This window comes from Panthera tigris, chromosome D3 (genome assembly GCF_018350195.1).
Source record: "Panthera tigris isolate Pti1 chromosome D3, P.tigris_Pti1_mat1.1, whole genome shotgun sequence".
NCBI lineage: Eukaryota > Metazoa > Chordata > Mammalia > Carnivora > Felidae > Panthera > Panthera tigris.
In genome coordinates, this window is record NC_056671.1 from 79,998,440 (window position 1) to 80,016,278 (window position 17,839).

At 43.1% G+C, this 17,839-nt stretch overlaps 1 protein-coding gene across 1 annotated transcript in view; it reads left to right on the top strand.

Annotated features, from left to right (window-relative positions):
- The first annotated feature begins 533 nt into the window (after nucleotides 1-533).
- Nucleotides 534-17,839, top strand: part of PHLPP1 (PH domain and leucine rich repeat protein phosphatase 1) — a 212,512-nt gene continuing 195,206 nt past the window's right edge. Inside the window, exon 1 of the mRNA XM_042961325.1 lies at nucleotides 534-2,163. Coding sequence (XP_042817259.1) covers nucleotides 624-2,163 — 1,540 coding nt within the window. The 5' untranslated portion in view covers nucleotides 534-623. The remainder of the gene's footprint in view (nucleotides 2,164-17,839) is intronic.

Here is a 17,839-nt window from a genome sequence, read left to right on the forward strand (position 1 = left end):
ACTCCCAAAGTGCAGCGCGCGTCTGTGTGTGTGTGTCTCCTCTCTCTCTCTCTCTCCCTCCCCCCCAGCCGGCCTCTCTCCCAGGCATCGCAGGCACCTCCCGGGATACTGCCCCCGCCCCCGCCCCGCCCTCGTACGCACGCGTCACGTTTGTTTACCCTGAAGCCCCGCCTCTCCGCCGTCCTCCAGCTCTCTCCACTTCTCCCAGGAATGCCGTCATGCTAATGATGCATATTCATGAGGCCCTCGTGGAGCTCCCGCCCTGCCCGCCGCCCGCCTTCCCGCTCCCGGCGCGTGATTAATATTCAATGAGCCCAGCTACGCGGCTGGTTCGCCCCGGCAAAGTGGGGGGAGCGGGCGGGGCCTGCGCTCCAGAGCCCGCGACCCGGGCGGGGAGGGCGTGTGTGGGGGGGCGGTGGCGGCTAGGCGGGCGGGCGCGCGGAATGGAACACCGAGACACCGACGGAATGCTCCGAATTGCCACATAATCCCCTGGAACGGCCGCGCGGAACGCCATTGGCTTCTCCCTTCTCCCCGCGCCGCCGTCTCCCACCTTCGCCTCATCGCCTCCCTCTCCTCCCGCTGCCTCCGGAGCTGGGGGGGAAGCGCGAAGCCCCACTGCAATGGAGCCCGCCGCCGCGGCTACGGCGCAGCGACTCCCAGAGACCAGCAGGGAGGACCGAGCTCCGGCTCCCGCGGCGGCGGCGGCTTTGGCGGCTCTGGCGGCAGCGGCCGGGGGCGGCCGGAGCCCGGAGCCCGCGCAGACCTCGGCAGCCCCGACCGGCGGGGCGCGGGAAGAGGCCCCCGGCGAGGCGCAGCCGGGGCCACCGCCGGGCCGGGCGGGAGGCACGGGTCGCCGGCGGCGGCGCGGCGCGCCCCAGCCCACCGCCGGCGGGGCTGCCCCGGTGCCCGGGGCCGGCAGCGGCGCCAACTCCCTCCTGCTGAGGAGAGGGCGGCTGAAGAGGAATCTGTCCGCGGCCGCCGCCGCCTCGTCGTCCTCCTCGTCGTCGTCGGCGGCGGCGGCGGCCGCTGCCGCCTCGCACTGCCCCGGCGCCGCCGGCCTCTCTGCCTCCTGTTCGGCCTCGGCGTCCCTGTGCACCCGGAGCCTGGACAGGAAGACGCTGCTCCTGAAGCACCGGCAGATGCTGCAGCTGCAGCCGTCGGACCGGGACTGGGTGAGGCACCAGCTCCAGCGGGGCTGCGTGCATGTCTTCGACCGCCACCTGGCCTCGACCTACCTGCGCCCGGTGCTCTGCACGCTGGACACCACGGCCGGCGAGGTGGCCGCCCGCCTGCTGCAGGTGGGCCACAAAGGCGGCGGCGTGGTGAAGGTGCTAGGCAAGGGGCCCGGACCCGCGGCCGGCGCGGAGCGGCTCCCCGACGTCGGCCCCCGGCTCGCGCCTGCCGAACCCCGGGACTTTGGGCCGCCGCCGGGGAGGAGCGGGCTGGCTGCCGTCGGGGGCCCGCCGCGCGCGCCTCCCGCGGACCTGCAGCTGCGGGGCGGCCCGGGCGGGTGGGCACGCCGTTCCTCCCGCGCCAGCCCCGCGCCGTCTGACTCCAGCCCGGGGGAGCCGGGCGCCCCGCAGTCCCTGGACGGCGCAGCCGCGGGCCCGACCTCCGACACGGAGAGCTTCAGCCTGAGCCCCAGCGCCGAGAGCGTGTCCGACCGGCTGGACCCCTACAGCAGCGGCAGCGGCTCGTCGTCGTCGTCCGAGGAGCTCGAGGCTGATCCGGCCCCGTCGGGAGCTCCGGGCCAGCCCCGCCTGCCCGGCCGCTCTGCGCCGTCCCGGCCCGGAGCGGGCGGCCGGCCGCCTTCCCCGACGGCCTCTCCGCCTCCGCTGCAGACGAAAGCGCCGAGGGCGGCCGATGGCCCGGGAGGGGCCGCCCGGGACCGGCCGAGGGAGGAAAAGGCGGCTGCAGCCTCCGCCCTCGGCCGCCCCCAGTCGACCCCGGGTGGGAACGGGGCGGCCCCGGAGAAAGCGCCTCCGCCGCCCACCCTGTACGTGCAGCTCCACGGGGAGACCACCCGGCGCCTGGAGGCGGACGAGAAGCCATTGCAGATTCAAAATGACTACCTCTTCCAACTGGGATTTGGGGAGTTGTGGAGGGTGCAGGAGGAAGGCATGGACTCGGAGATTGGCTGCCTCATCCGCTTCTATGCAGGTAAGGGAATCATCTGTATGTTGACGTGCGGGCTGTAAACGCTTCCAGATCCCGAGGAGTTGAGTGCCAGCCAGGAGTAAACGCGGGTCCTCGGGAGTCTTTGTTGCTTCTTTGCAGCTTTCACGGACCATCTGTGTAGTAGTATGTCGAGCAGTTTTAAGACCTGAGACTTGCCGTCAGTCTTGAGGGCTCAGAGGTTGGGAAGCGATGTGGAAACGGTGGCACAGCCACCAGAAAGTACAGGTGGCAGGTACTTCTGAGAACGGCGGTAGGACTTGATGTTAACAGGGAGGGCACTTCCTTCAAGCCTCCCCTCCTGGGCACGTTGGGTTGGAGGCGGTTTGGGATTGCAGGTAAACGGTCTCGTGCACACAATACCGACGGGGGCGGGGGGGGGGGGGGACATGAGCAACAGAAATGCTCTAGGTCACTCTTTGTGCAGTTGTCCCCGTTTGCCATTCTCGCATGACTCCCAGGAGCTCCTTTCTCGTCATCCGGTTCAGCTGTCATGCTGTCATGCTTATTTGCCCACTTTAGTCCTCGCTGGCAGATAGGACCCCTCTTCGTGAGACTTTTTCTCCAGAGCTTTTTCTGCTTTATTTCGGTTTCACCTGCAAGTTTGATTCTCCCATCAAAAGTGATGTGTCATTTCTTTTTCTCATTTCTGACTTACAGCCTTTCTAGCTAGATCTGACCATGACTGTGTGACTGGCCGCAGGGATCACAATAATACTTGAAGTGGTTACCATACCTTGAGATGTGATCTAAAATCTTCCTCATTCATTGATTCTTTTTCTTTCCTTTTTTTTTTTTTTCCAGTTCCAGCTTAAAACTTTTTTACTTTTCTCTTTATTTTTTTTCCAGCTTTTGGAGATACGACTGACGTGTTAGATCTAATTCTTACTAGGGGTGACTAATGTTTCTCTTTTGATTAAAGACTTGGCAGATACCAAATTAGGGAGCTATACATCCTGGGTGTTATATTTGAGGTTCATATTTGTTTGCATCTTTGCATGTTTCCTTTATTTTCCTTTCCGATTATGTTCTTAGTGATGAGAAATTTTATTTAAAATAAAGTTAGCGTAATAAAATTAGAAGACTTAACTCTTCCCCAGCTTTACAATTCTAGCGTATAGGTGCTGGTGGAAAAGTAATCCTATTTGTAACGTGATTAATCTGTTGCCATTCTTTCTAATTTAATGTTTTTTGGTCCAACTGGTGTCTTAGTGGCAGTTGAGTCAATGAATAAATCTTTACTCCCACACTGAAATATGCAAGACCAGGAGCATTCCGGTGAGGTGTCTTTTTAAGTTTCACTGAAGTTTTAATATAACTGAGGTGGATTTCTGATGGATTTTTGTCTTCTAAAGAAAACCGTATCATGATATTATAGCATTTGTGGTATCTGAAGATAACATCTCAACTGAAAGACATGGCTTTAAAAGTTTATGGCCTAGAAAATCAGTGATTTTTTTTTTTTTTTTTTTTTTTTAATGTAGGAACAACAAGTGCATCCTTATCTCCTGGAGCTCATGTGTTTTGTAAAATACTGTTATTTTACAAAAGCATTAACTGGTAATCACACTTGGAGTGAGAATACTAACATGAGAATGATAAATGCCCTTATCACCAAGCCAATTACATGGAATGAAATATATAGAGAGGAGGGGATATGTAGAATAAACAGTACTGAACATTTTATACATAAAAAGCTCTGTGTCTCTTGTCCTTGTGTTGATCATGATAAATGTCTATGGGAAAGGTTTTGGGTGTCCTAGTCATGAAATTTAAATCTTTGATTCCCTTAATTACCTCTTCAAGTGTGTCTAAAATATTCTAAGTGATCTACAGTGGTTTTTGTTTTTTTTAAGCTTATCAATCTAGAAGTGACAAATTTTCTTTCTGGTTAAGTCAAATTTCTGGTGTGGGCATTTTGATCTTTTTTGTTTATGAAAAGCAGCAGTTTCTTGCTTCATTTCTGTGTACACAACATAAATACATATATACTTCTGTGCATGTGCTTGTCAGAATGGCTAATAAAATGGGGCGTCACACGCGGTATCCAACCTGTCCTTGAATATGAAGCCTGTGTACAGGTGTCCCAAAAGCAAGATGCTTGTTATAGAGGTGTCTGGTTGTTTGTTTTTTACACAGAGTTGAGCCTATTTTGAATCCAAGGTAATACATAAAATGTCTCTGTTGATATGCATTTGCCACAGAACTAAATTGCGCTGATGGTACTTGAACTTTTGCAAGGAAGTTTAGTTATTGATGAACAAAAGGGCCTTGTTATAAGGTGGTCTTACTTATTATGGGAACACCGTCAGGACTTCACAGGCAAATGAGGGTTTGTGCCTCGCTGGAGGAGATTCCTAGAAATTACCCTGGCAGTCGAATGAATGTAGTAGGACACCCAACAAGAACGTGTTACATTTTGGTAGTATTTTTTATCCTTAGGAAAAAGAGAATTAAAGTTTATTTTAGATAAAGGTGTTGCATGCCACATTTGTTTTTATAATTCTAGGTATGACTTTTAAATTTCTTGCTGTGTATCTTTTTGTTTAGGTGTGTAGTTGGAGTTAAGGATAGATTAGGAAGTTGCCTTTGAAGCATTTTGAATACTTTCCTGTATTTAAATTGAACTCATTATCTGCTATCTAGTTATCTAGTCAGCTACTTTTTTTTTTTTTTTGAGAAGTTCTTGTTCAACAGAGAACTTTCATTCTTTTGAAGGTCACCTTTCAATGGAATTTTAGTATTTATAACTTGACTCAAGTTATTCTTCAAAGTCTTTGAAAGGCATTCACAGTTGCTTTGAATATTTAATACTTATTTGGGTAAAGTAAAATGGAAGTCTTTAATGAGGTATAAGGTGTTGGACGAAAGGTGCTATCTAATTACAGAGTTGTTAATGAAAACTTAGTTTGAAAATTGTATCTTTCAAGCATTCTTTAAGCTGCTGATTTAAAATATGACAAAATTTAAGTGGCTGTATATGAAGTTACTGGTCTTAAGTATTTTAAGTATGTTAACATTTAATTTCCTCTTAAAGTTAACTATCTTAAATTTTCCTTGGAAGAGAGTAATTTTAGGTTAAAAAGTTTAAAAATTTATGTGGCTTGACGTAAGTTATGGACTTCAAAACATTAATGAGCTTTGTGTTTTGGACTCCCCAGGGAGTCTGAGTGATTGGCCAAGGGCAGTGTTAAACTATATATTTTTTGACTCTGTTCTGCCACCTTTTAGATTTAGTGGTTTAGCTATTTCAGTTCCAATTGTAATAGTGGGAAAGGGTGTTGGCAGAATGGAGAGCACACCCACTGTGCCTAGTGAAATCTTGGACAAGATGTTTTTATGGGACTTTTGGGATTGCTCAGGAGAACAATCTCCTAACCCCTCATATTTCTTCTCTTTTTCTCTTTTGGGAATGGTCAAACCTTACATGGTTTCCTGCATGGAAACTGAGAAGGGGTGGTTCAGCATTAAGCTGTAATATTGACCAGCAGGCTCTTATTACTATAATTACAGCAGTATTGAGTAACGTGCTATGAACATGTGACACCAATGTGTGCTTGAACAGTCCTTTCAATTTTAAGAACAAAGGGTTTAACTTTAATTTTGTTGTTTTAGATTTACATTTTATATTTGTTTTTGGTATAAACTGTATGCTATCTTTTCCTTCGTAACTGTGGTTTGAGAACATCTATTAATATGTTGGGTTTTATCATCTTCACAAATTTTAAAGGGCTTTCACATGAATTATCTTATTTGTCCTTTCAAAAACATTATTAGGGAGGAGTCGATGTCAATCCTCTTTTCAGAGAGAGAAACATGCACAGCGAGGTTTGCCTCTTGCTTGTGGTTTTTCAGTCCTTGGCAGAGCTGAGTATATAGAGAGCTGGGCTATTCTGTTTTGCAATTCATATCACTTTCCATGAATCGATGCTGAATTTCATTTACACTTGAATTTTTCAGTTGGTTAGAAGCATTCAGAAAATATGCTATTTTTGTTGGTAATGAGGTGATATTATCCTCTAGTCCAAAGTGGTATTCCTTATGAAATATTGATGGTCTTATTTTTTTTTATCATGCTGCCTTTAAACACCCAGAGTACCAAGACTGGCAAATTAGTAGGCAATACAGAAACAGTACTAAAGTGTTGTCAATATTCTGGTTGCAAACAATGATACTTGCATTTAAGTTGCTAGGAAATGAAGTTTACTTAATGACTTAATTTTTTTATCTGACCATGCCTTATCTGTTAAACAGTAAATCTTCATGGGGTCTAGAAAATTAACACTTCATCTGAAAAGTGGATAACTTTTCAGGGTGGAGGTGTGACAGACAATTCAGTTCCTTTAAAATATAGCCTTACTTGTAAAGTATTGAAAATATACATCATAAAAGGTTTGCTTAAGTCTTTTTAGAATAGAATTACTGGTACTTTAGTGATAGTGCTTTTTTGGTGTTACTATGCTATTGTTATGATTATTTTTATAATTCATACATTATATAGAGCTAGAGAGTAAGCTCTTCTCCCTGAATTTCATTGTTGCTTCTGAAACTTCTAAAATGTGTGTCTTTTGTGCTGGGTGAAATAATGCAGGGAGAGGAGATGTGTGTAAGTTAGTTTGTAAGGTTTCCGGGTTAAAAGTTGTATCTTTTTGTTGCTATGAGATTGTTAAATCAACCACCTTAAATGATTGGTTACCTCAAGGTCATTATTTTTTAAAGTGTAAAGTGTTTTGGTTTCTTGCTCTTTTTTTTTTTTTTTTTTTTTTTCGAGAGTCCTGCATTTGATTTATTGGTAACATAACAGTCATTGACATTCTTTATGATCCAAGCCTGGTGTAATACTTGGCATTTTAGTTTAAACATTTGTTGAATTGAATTTGTGGAATTTTGTTAAGCAGCTGGTGGTGCATGCCCTGATTCTTCAGCCTTCCATCCTGTTTGGGTCCCCGGGGATGCGTTAAACACACAGACACGCGGAGGCATTTCTCCCATGGCAGCAGATTTTAGATGTGCCACATACTATTAATATCTACTCTTTCACGTGAGTGAAGCTCTGTGTGGATTTTAAGAGAGCAGTTCTCTCTCCCAAGTTTTCTTAGAGTTAACAGGTGTTTTTTTTTTCCCCCCTTCTTTTCAAAGGCATCTCTTACCTCAACTTTGAGATGAACTTAATGAGACGTCTGTCAAATGAGGCATCTTAGATTTAATGATTTTGTTACGTGCCAGGGTTGAACACAATTCAGTTTATCTGGACAGGAGACGGGTTTAATTGTTGTACTGTGAAAGTCAGGAGATCTTGAAGCCGCTCAGGAGAAAAGCTTTTTCCTTTAAAAAAGATGCCTGACATTTTGAAAAAGGGAAGTTACCAAAATGTCTGGGAAAATGAAGCCTTTAAAAAAAAAAAAAAAAAGAATCCCACCTTCTAAAACCCACTCCACCTCTTTAATCCCAGGCATCTGGTGCAGCCCTGGTAATGAGGGCCTTTGAATCTGGCCTCCTGTCCCTGTGCTTCTGGGGCAAACCCTTTTTTATACTTACCTTTGGTTTTCTAAAGATAGTATAATTAAAACAAAAAATTTGACCATGTGGATTCTTTAGACATATTAGGTATTTACAACCTAAGTCTGTGGTGACTGGTTGTGTTTTGATTTGTATGAGACTTCAACTCTAGGCTTTGGGAATTTTTGATAAATTTGAAGCTCAGAGATCTGGAAAGAATAGATTTTAGTGATATTTGGATTAAAAAACGTTAGGATATTTGGCTAACTATGAAATAGCAACTCCTCTAGGTTGAGTGATACCGTACTTTAGAATCCAGCATGATGACAGTTAGGGGATTACTGAAGTGTTATTACACTTTGATTTGGAGGTAGAATGGTTTTGTTGTATGCCTCGTGTGTAACATACGCCTGGTGTACCTTTCAGTATGTTTAATGAAACAAAGCATAACCTTCCAAGAAAGCCAGGTTCTTGCTGAAACAGTTGTTTCCCTGTTGTATTTTTACATTTGAGATTGCCTTAATACATTGTAAAATGTGTTTAAAGGTAAAATATCTTGTTCGGGTACAAGTCCGGGAGCTTCTGAGTTTGGAGACTCGAGGTGCTATTAGAAAAGGAGTGGAAAAGTCTATTTGTAGGTTGTACACATTTTGTAAGTTTGTAAATATCAGTATTTTGGCAAAAAAGACCCCAAAATTCAGAACTTTTGGCATATACTTTCCCAAATGAAATTAGTGTCATTTCCAGTTATATGAAAGCATTCAGTTGAAGACTGAGCACAATTTGAAATAATTTTGCTTTAGACCATTTAAATAAGGAGTGAAAAGTCTTTTAGAACTTTGAGGTTTGAGATGATTTGAATTGGTTGATTTTTCTTTTTAGCTTTGTTTTTTTTTTTCCCCTGCATTCTTTTCAAGCAGGAAGAGTTTTGTATTTTTTGCTATTCCTACCGACTCATACATTTGTTAAAAAATTAGAGAATGAATCTTTTCATATACCCTCCGTTAACAACATGTTAGAATATTTGGGCTTTCTTTTCAAATATGAGGCATGTTTTTGAATATAGTGATAATATGATCTGTACTTGTTTTCATTGCCTATTCAAGAATTACTTTGATTTTTACAGTCCGTTCACTCCTGACACGTAGTCCAAAGAATGAAATTTTATGCACAGAACCAGTTTGGTTTTTTATTTTGTCAATGATGAGAAATATATTCCTTAGGAGTTCTGTCTTTTTCCCATTCATATATCTTGAGAGCTTGTATGCTGGTGTCTTCGTCCTGAATGGGTGCTACATTATGGTTCTTGAGTTGGGCTGATGTGTCCTGGGGTCGGGTGAAAGTATCCTTGTTTGTTTGTTTTTCAAAAATAACTTTTGGGAAAAAATTATATGGTTTTATCTCACACTGTGAGAAAAGAAGGTGTATAGTTTAAGGAAATTAGTCTGAAAGTTGGTCTGACTTTGGGTATTCATTTTCTTAACCTATCCTGGGCGTTGCTTTCCTGATGATGAGGTTGCAGTGGAGTAAGCGTAAGATCTTTCTCAACTCTTAACATACTGGGGCTCCATTCGAGAACCTTTTCTTCCCATTAGGAAGGCTAAAAGTTGTAGTTGTTTTGTTTTATAAGACCTGCCCATGGGCTTAAAAGAGTCAAATCTCCTGCATTTTGTCAGGGAGAAAGGAATCGACTTGGACCTCATATATGCAAGATAGCCTGAGGTTGACAGCCAAAGGAGACCACCTTTTTGGTATAGATTCGGACAAATGACAGCATAGGTAATGTTTGGTTCATTCTCTCTCCCCGTCAGCCTTACCTCCCAACCTAGACCTCAGCGTGCTGGAGATGATTTAAAGAAATACATCCTTTTAAAAGTTAGAGTTGTTGTTGTTGTTTTTTTTTAATGTTTTATTTTTGAGAGAGAGAGACAGACAGACAGAGACAGAGCACGAGTGGGGGAGGGGCAGAGGCAGACACAGACTCCGAAGCAGGCTCCATCCAGGCTCCGAGCTGTCAGCACCCAGCACCCACAGATGGAGAGCTCCTGACCTAAGCTGAAGTTGGATGCTTAAGTGACTGAGCCACTCAGGCACCCCTAGAGTTTTTTCTTAAGTTGGCATATAAAGCAATAATAATCATAATTCAGCTTATCAAGTTTACTGTAACGATAACTCTGTATTTGAGGTATTCAGATGTACAAAACTTACCGGATCGTTAGCTTTAATTTTTGCTGAGGTGTGTGCCTGTCTCCTTGTGCCTAGAGTCTCGGGAGAAAAAGCACTTAAAGAAAATGGAATTTTTGTGTTGTTATTTTGATTAGATGATAGACTTTAGGATCCCACAGAGATCCTAAGCAAGTCCGTAGAGGTTAAGTGTCTGGTCCAAGATCATTGATCAAGTAAGTCATTCTCAGAATTAGGAATAGCACTCATGATTTGGATTATCTGTCCATTGTTCTTTTTCTCACCGTACTGCCTGCTTACGAATTTATGGTCTTTGGATCCTCCTTATATTTAGTATTCAAAATGAAAGTGAAGAAAAATGGAGTGTACTTACCACATTTGGTAATTTGGCTTCTCTGTGACTTCAAGGTGTTTCTGGTTTCATTTCATTGTCATCAGTGCTTTTGAGAGGCTGCCCATCACTTGGACAGACATAAGGGTGGGGGGCTTTTAATGGAGCTGTTGGATATCTTAATTGCATAGAGGGAAATTAGAATGTTACCCTTTGGGGGATTTAATGATAGAACTTTAAAGTTGACAGACGGTTGGCTGAGAGGACTTCCAGTACTAGAAAATCAGAAAAGCGATGGTGATTTGTCTAGTACTTTGAAATTGAAATTGTTACAATGGAACTGTAAAAAGAAATCATTGGCTTTTAAAAAATATTTGGGAAAAATTTTAAAAAGAGATTTTGAAGAAAAATTCTCATTTAAATATGTTCATTGGAAAGATTCAGTGTTCGTTATATTCTTTATTTCAACGAAATTTCTAAAGATGCCTTCTCACAATGAAAAGAGCGTAGCTTATTCGGGTACACACACTCAGTTCTACTTTTGTCTCATATAAAGAAAAACCAAAACAACTGACTTCAGTAATCTTTGGGCTTTTGTCGTTTGTTGGTTTTGGAAGTCTTTATCATGAAATCTCCTGTTTTGAATATCTCCTTTCTCTCCCTAAAAGAGGGGGAGAGGGAGAAGAACAGAGAAAGAAATTCCTGCTCCTGTTAGCAAAAAGACAGTTTGTGAATATTTTTAGGGGTATGAGAAAGATTTCCTTCTATATTAGGCTCTATTTTAATTTAAGCATTTACCTTAAGCAAAAGTTTTAGCTTTCCTTATAGGGAAGTTAATCTACTGAGTCAATTAATTCCTCAAAGATGACTGTTCATTTTTAATATGAGGAAGGGAACTTTTTAAAGTGCAGAAGTACAAAAGGGCGAAAATACATTGCATCTGACATGTAGAATATGTACTCCAGATGCTGAAACAGAGGAGAAATTTCTCTTGATGGTCTCTTGGAGAGGTGGTATGGCCGGGGGCAGCTGACATTCAGTTTTATGTAATAATGATCTCTCCTTATGGGAGGAAGTAAATTCTGTAATTGAAGGACACTCATTCTCTTATCCATGCCCCACACATGCGTTCTGCATTGAATGTTGAGGCAGGATGTTCATGGGAGGTGGTAGTCATATTTACCGATGGGAGGGAGGGGTAGGTGGGTGGGGTAAATACACTTGGGAGAAAAAAATCTTGATTTGAAAAAATTTGCCATTCTTAATTACGTGGATCATTTTTTTCACATCTTAATTGTAACTTATTTATGTTGTGAGTGGCTTATTTATATCCCTTTGCTCACTTTTTATTTGATATTTGCCTTTTTCCTACTGGTCTATAGATTGGTTTTGGGGGGTATATTTAGGGAAACTAGCTTTATTTTGTAAGTCACTAATATTTTCTTTATCCGTTACACTTTTATGTCGGTCTTTTCCTCTAGATATTCAGGGTTCTGTGTCATGCTTAAAAAGACTCCCTATCCTAGGATTAAAAAATGAAATTTCCTGTATTTTCCTGTGGTATCTTACAGTTCTATTTTCTCTGCTGAAAATTTTAATCGGTTTAAGAAAGATAGGAAGTAGGGAAGAAATTGTGTCAATACTTTTTATTGAATAGTTGAGTTATTTCTTCACTGATTTAAATGCCACTTTTCCTCAGTTTGTCTTTTAACTGAGATTAGAATCTATGATATAGGACAGTTTAGGTTTAGAAGCTATTTTGAATTTGTTGAAGAAAATAGGGAGAAAGAGAAGGATGCTTATCTGATTTCCACTACATTTCTTTTTTACTCCCTAATTTCCCAGTAGCAGATTGTGACCATTACTTCCAGGACTCATGTGCTTCTGGAATATGGATCTGTCAGGATTCTCTTTTCCTGTGGATACTTTGTCATCCTGAAGTAGCTGGGATGGGAGTGGGGTCAGCTGGAATATAAAATGCTGATGTAGTGGCGCCTGGGTGGCACAGTCGGTTAAGCGTCCGACTTCGGCCAGGTCACAATCTCGCGGTCCGTGAGTTCGAGCCCTGCGTCAGGCTCTGGGCTGATGGCTCGGAGCCTGGAGCCTGGAGCCTGTTTCCGATTCTGTGTCTCCCTCTCTCTCTGCCCCTCCCCCGTTCATGCTCTGTCTCTCTCTGTCCCAAAAATAAATAAAAAACGTTGAAAAAAAATTTAATAAAAAAAAAAATGCTGATGTATAGACACATGTATAGATACACATGTATATATGTGTGTCTACAAATGTATGTGTAAGTATTTGTATAATATACATTATATACATTGCAATATACACATTGCATTAGGGAGCATTCAGGTGCTTATTTATGCTGAAGAGATTCCTTTTTTTTTTCCTTCTGAAGAATTTCTGGGGACTACTCTGAAGGTCACTGTGGAGCACATAGGATTTATCTTTTGAATATAGAAAAAGGAAGACTAGCATGTTTATCAAAATCAGTAACAGCTCTGCCAGTGGTGCTTTGAGGTTTTCCTGAGTTGGACTGAGAAGGGGTTTCTGTAGGTGGCCATGAATTGAGATGACAAGGACATAATGTCAAATAACTCTGAGCTGAAAATGGTGTAACGGGACCAGTGTCCTAATGGCAGTCCTGGCACGTTAGTGCTATAGGTAAATGAAGTCCCCGGAAAGATGAAATAGTTTTAGTGGGTCCTAAATGTCAAACCTAGACAAGTCAAGTTGGAACATCTACCACCTGAGCAGGCTCTCATGCTCTAGTGACCAGTTCTTGGTCATGGGACCACAAGACAAAAATTGTACTACCATTGCATTTCGTGGCCTTATCAGACCCTCTTTGTTGGAGAGCTGAGATTCTTCTCTGTAGGCTTTTAGCTGTATTACCCAAGTTCAAAGTTGTCTTAGCTGGAGTGGATTCCGGACTTGAACCCATGAATATTTAAGGAGAAAATCTCCAGACCCATTGCCCTAAAATACTAAACGAAATAATGATGCCGTTGCCAAACTTATTTAGGTGTTTACAAGTAACATTTCTTCCACAATGACAAACCAGATGGCATTTTTTTTTAATTTGAAGAAACAAGTGCAAAGAATTAAACTTCCTCAGCATAATTGTATCCTACTATATATAATGTTCACAAAATTGAATAATATTTTGTTATTTAGGAAACGTTTATATCCTTACTACATACTAGGCAGTGTTTTAAGTCCTTTGTATATATTAGCTAATTTAATTGTCATAACAACCCTACGAGGTAGACCGTGTTATTACTTCAGTATTACAGATAGAGGAACTGAGTCACAGAGCTGTTTAGTAACTTGTCTGGATTTGTACAGTGAGTAAAGCACAGGCAATATTCAAGTCCAGGCATCTGACCCCGGAATCAACTCCTTAGTACCCACCTTGTTTTGCTGAATGTGGAGAACTTGTCCCTGATGACCTTCTGGGGCCAGCTTGAGCATATCATTGTTCAGGAAACACGGATTTTGAAATAGTTAAGGCTGGACTTGGGTTCTGCATCTGCTGCTGCCCCTAGGGCTCCATTGGCTTCTTTCCTTCTCTGTTGAAAGAGGCAATACCTTAGTGTCCCATGAGGTTGTTGAGCAGATCAACTGAAATCTGTGGAAGTGCCTGACACAGCGGTACCGGCTGTTATGAACCGAGCCCTAGTCTTGGGTGGGAGGAGTGCTGACTGGGGACTAGCCACCTGGGTTTGGCTGTGGGCTTCTTTACTTGATGGGAAGCCTGTAACGAGCCCCTTAACCTCCTCAAGCCTCATTAGAGAAAGAGGAGGAGAAAAGTGATAAAATAACTCAGTCTCAGAGAACTTTGTGAGGTTCAGATTTGGTGATACATGTGGAGGTGCTTTGTAAACTGTGATAAGCTACACAAATATAGTGTGGTTCTATTATTTTTAGCAACGGTGAACTGCCACAAACGTTAATTAGACTTAATTAGGGCCCATTAAGGAAGATGGGGGACCCTGGTGCTCAGTGACAGTGGCAGACCATACACTTTTCACCCGTCCATCCGTCCGTCCAGCCATCCAGTAATTATCTACCAGGTCAGAAGTGCTTTGGAATCAAAGATGACTGATTTGAATTTTCTAGGATCCCTTGACATGCTTTCCATCTTGAGAGGATGTTTCTGGAAACAGCAATCCCGCCAGCATTTCCACACAAAGGTGAAAAGCGTTCTGGTGGAGGCAGTGTTCCCAGATGACTGTCGTAGCAGTGAGCGAGGAAGGCTCCTGACTCCACTGTGTGAGGCCCCAGCGGGTCCTTGAGCCAAGTCTTGAAGGACCCGAAGGACTAGGCTGTTGTCTTAATTCTGGGACCCTGAATTGTTTGAGGAGCAGCCATAAATTACTGGTTCAAGGTCCAGTCAGACTGAGTTTATCCTCTAAGATTTACTAAGTACCTTTCCATCTAGGCATCTGGGCCTGTTTATCCACTTGAATTATTTGGGCTCCATTTGGTATCAGAGTTTGTGAGGATATAAATTCTGGGTTAAGCAAATATGAATTTTGCTTTTCTGAAAAGGAAATGCAAATGTGCACATACTTGATGTTGCCCTGAAGCCTGGTGCAGGGGTCCTGCAGTACATTTGAAAGACATTCTCTTATTTCTTATTTTAAGGCCTGTGAGGGTTTTGCTTTCCTCAGATTTATTGGAATTATGGGAAATGTGATTATCTTTTGGAGTCGGTTTTTTCTTTTTAATTTTTATTCTTTAAAATTTATTTATTTATTTATTTATTTATTTATTTATTTATTTATTTATTTAACTAGGTTCCACACCCAACGTGAGGCTTGAACTCACGACCCTGAGATTAAGAATCGCACGTTCTACCAACTGAGCCAGCCAGGTACCCCCGGAGGCAGTTACTTTCTTTTACTTTAGTGACACATAGTAGACTGCATTAATGTAAAATTTGGACGATGATGAGTTGGTCATTATCTGAGAATGTTATTTTTCACTGTGCTCAGTCTCCACTGATGAAGGAACTTTTTAAAAGACTTCTTGTGTGGACTAGGAGGAAACACAGTTCTGAAGTGTTCATGTAAGCAAAAGCAACATTAGCTCTTGAATCCATGGCTGGAAAGCTTGTACTATGCATATGGCAAGTTAAATCTTTACTAATGGCCTGTTATAAATTTTGTTTTAAATAGAAGGGAAATAAATGTCTCTATGGAATATTGTCTCATGTAGTAATGTGAATGGCATCACTGGAAAAAAGGTCTTCAGTTGCTTTTTGGTTTTGTTTTTATTTTTATTGAAAAAAAATTTTTTTTAATGTTTTATTTATTCTTGAGACAGAGAGAGACAGAGCGTGAGCAGGGGAGGCAGAGGGAGAGACACACACAGAATCCGAAGCAGGCTCCAGCCTCTGAGCTGTCAGCACAGAGCCTGACGTGGGGTTCCAGCTCACAGACCGCAAGATCATGACCTGAGCTGAAGTCGGACGCTTAACCGACAGAGCCACCCAGGCGCACGTGTTTTGTTTTTAAATTATGATGAAGACCGTGGTAAAAAAAAAAAAAAAAAAAAAAGTTATTCAGATCCTGTCTGAAATAAGTCATGTTTCTAATTCAAATGAAAATACGAATTCATACTCATCAACATCGAGGTTAATCACCTGCCAATGTGTATTTTCCACTGTCATTAGCACCTTTTTGCCCTCTGTGACACAGGTTTACAGAGACTTCAGTTATCTCATTGGAGTAATATCAACACCTGCCAAGCTGATTTTATGGGGGATATTAACAGAACCATTACGTTACCATCAGTGTAATCAGAAGGATAATAGTTACTGGTCCTTGTGATTATAAAGCAGGTGCTCAAAATCCCTTGCTCTGTAACCAAAGCAGTAAGAGGGACTTAGTGTTTTTAACCACAGTCTGACTGGTATTGTCTTAGTAATACATGGTGACAAAAGTTCTGTAAACAGATTATGTTGGAACTTCAGAGGATAATGTCATTCTGAAGATACCACGTAAAAGTCCATTTCCAGAAGTAGGGTTTGTCCTGTAGTTAGTACAGTCAGAATGCTTGTTTTCTACCCTGAAACTGGTGTGCAGCTTCTAATAGAGAATTGGGACCTGTCATTGCTTCCTGCTTTTGGAGATATGTGTAAGGTCTCCCACCTCCACCCCTTCCCCACAACTGAGCAACAAAACAAAAATGATCGCTAGCCTTCCTGGTTCTAAGAAACTGACAGATTAACGCCAGTCGCCTCAACCTTCAAATAATGCTGGTGGATAAAGGAAAGTGTTGTTCATTTGTCTTTAAGGTACTCTCATAAGCACAACTATGCGTACCCCTTTGTACAGTATCTTTTTACTTGTAGAAACATTTGTGATATTGGAGTAGACTTAACCAGAGGTGTCTGTGAATAGTTACTGAGTCAGAATCTAGTGAATGTGATAATTGAAGAAATCCCTGCTACCTATAGCTTTGCCAGGCTTCACGGGTCTAAACTGGGTGACAACTGCATGGCTATCTGAGGGGGAGGGCATAGAATTGGAGCATTGGAAGGGACCCTGGCATCTAGTCCAGTTTCTTTCCTAGCCTGGAAATCTGTACTTTCCTGATTGATGGTCATCTGGCCTGTGTTGTGGACTGCCTACTAGGTACTTTATTCCAGGATCATGTTGAGTGAAGCTTTGCTCCTCGAGCTGTGACCTATGGGCTAGCATCATCAGCATCTCCCAGGAGTGTGTTACAAATGCAGAATCTTAGGCCCCACCTCAGACCTCGAAGAAGTGCTAGCATTGGGGGCGCCTGGGTGGCTCGGTTGGTTGAGTGTCTGACTCTTGATTTCAGCTCAGGTTGTGATCCCAGGGTCGTGGGTTCGAGCCCGGTGTCGGGCTCTCTGCTGAGCGGGGAGCCTCTGCTTGGGATTCTCTGTTTCTCTCTGCTCCCTCTCCCTCCCCTTCCCCCCCCTTCCTCCCCACTCCCCTCTCTAAAAAAAGAAAAAAAAAAGTGCCGGCATCGGATGAATTGGGAGTGGGAGAGATTCGTATTGCAGGAAGGAAATCATTGGGAGCTTGTGTGGTTTAGAGAGATACTGAGAGCAGCAGAGGGAGAAAAGGAGTCGTGCGAAGATGTTATCCTCAGACTCAGTGGCTAATTGGCTGTTTCGGTGAAAGAAGCTCAAAGATGTCGCGTGTGCAGTTTGATGAGAGAATTGTGTCAATTCATGACAGTAGTTCATATCACTAGTTCAGTAAGGCTGAAGGACCACGTGCTAGAGTTAGGGGTTGGTGATGTGAGAATGAACGAAGGTGTGTCTTCTGTTAATATTTACAAATATTTATCAGATGAGGACTGATTTTTGCAGAGGATGAGTTTGAAATGGTAGTACATGTGAAAGTGACTAAAGCCATCATTTAGCTGATTGAAGCACCAGGCTCACCACCCAGCTCCCCGAGTTCAGTGGAACTTCTTTGGTTTCTGCCGCTTACAGTATGTGCAGTAATTTTCAGGAAGGTGATATAAACAGTATTTATTTACTTGGTTTTCTTATGACTTTTTTTTTCACATTCAATCAAAATAAATGCTAGTGCTGGCTGTGGCTGTGGGCAAAAGTGAACAGGTCTAAAAAGAATGTTTATATTAAATTTATGAAGCTCT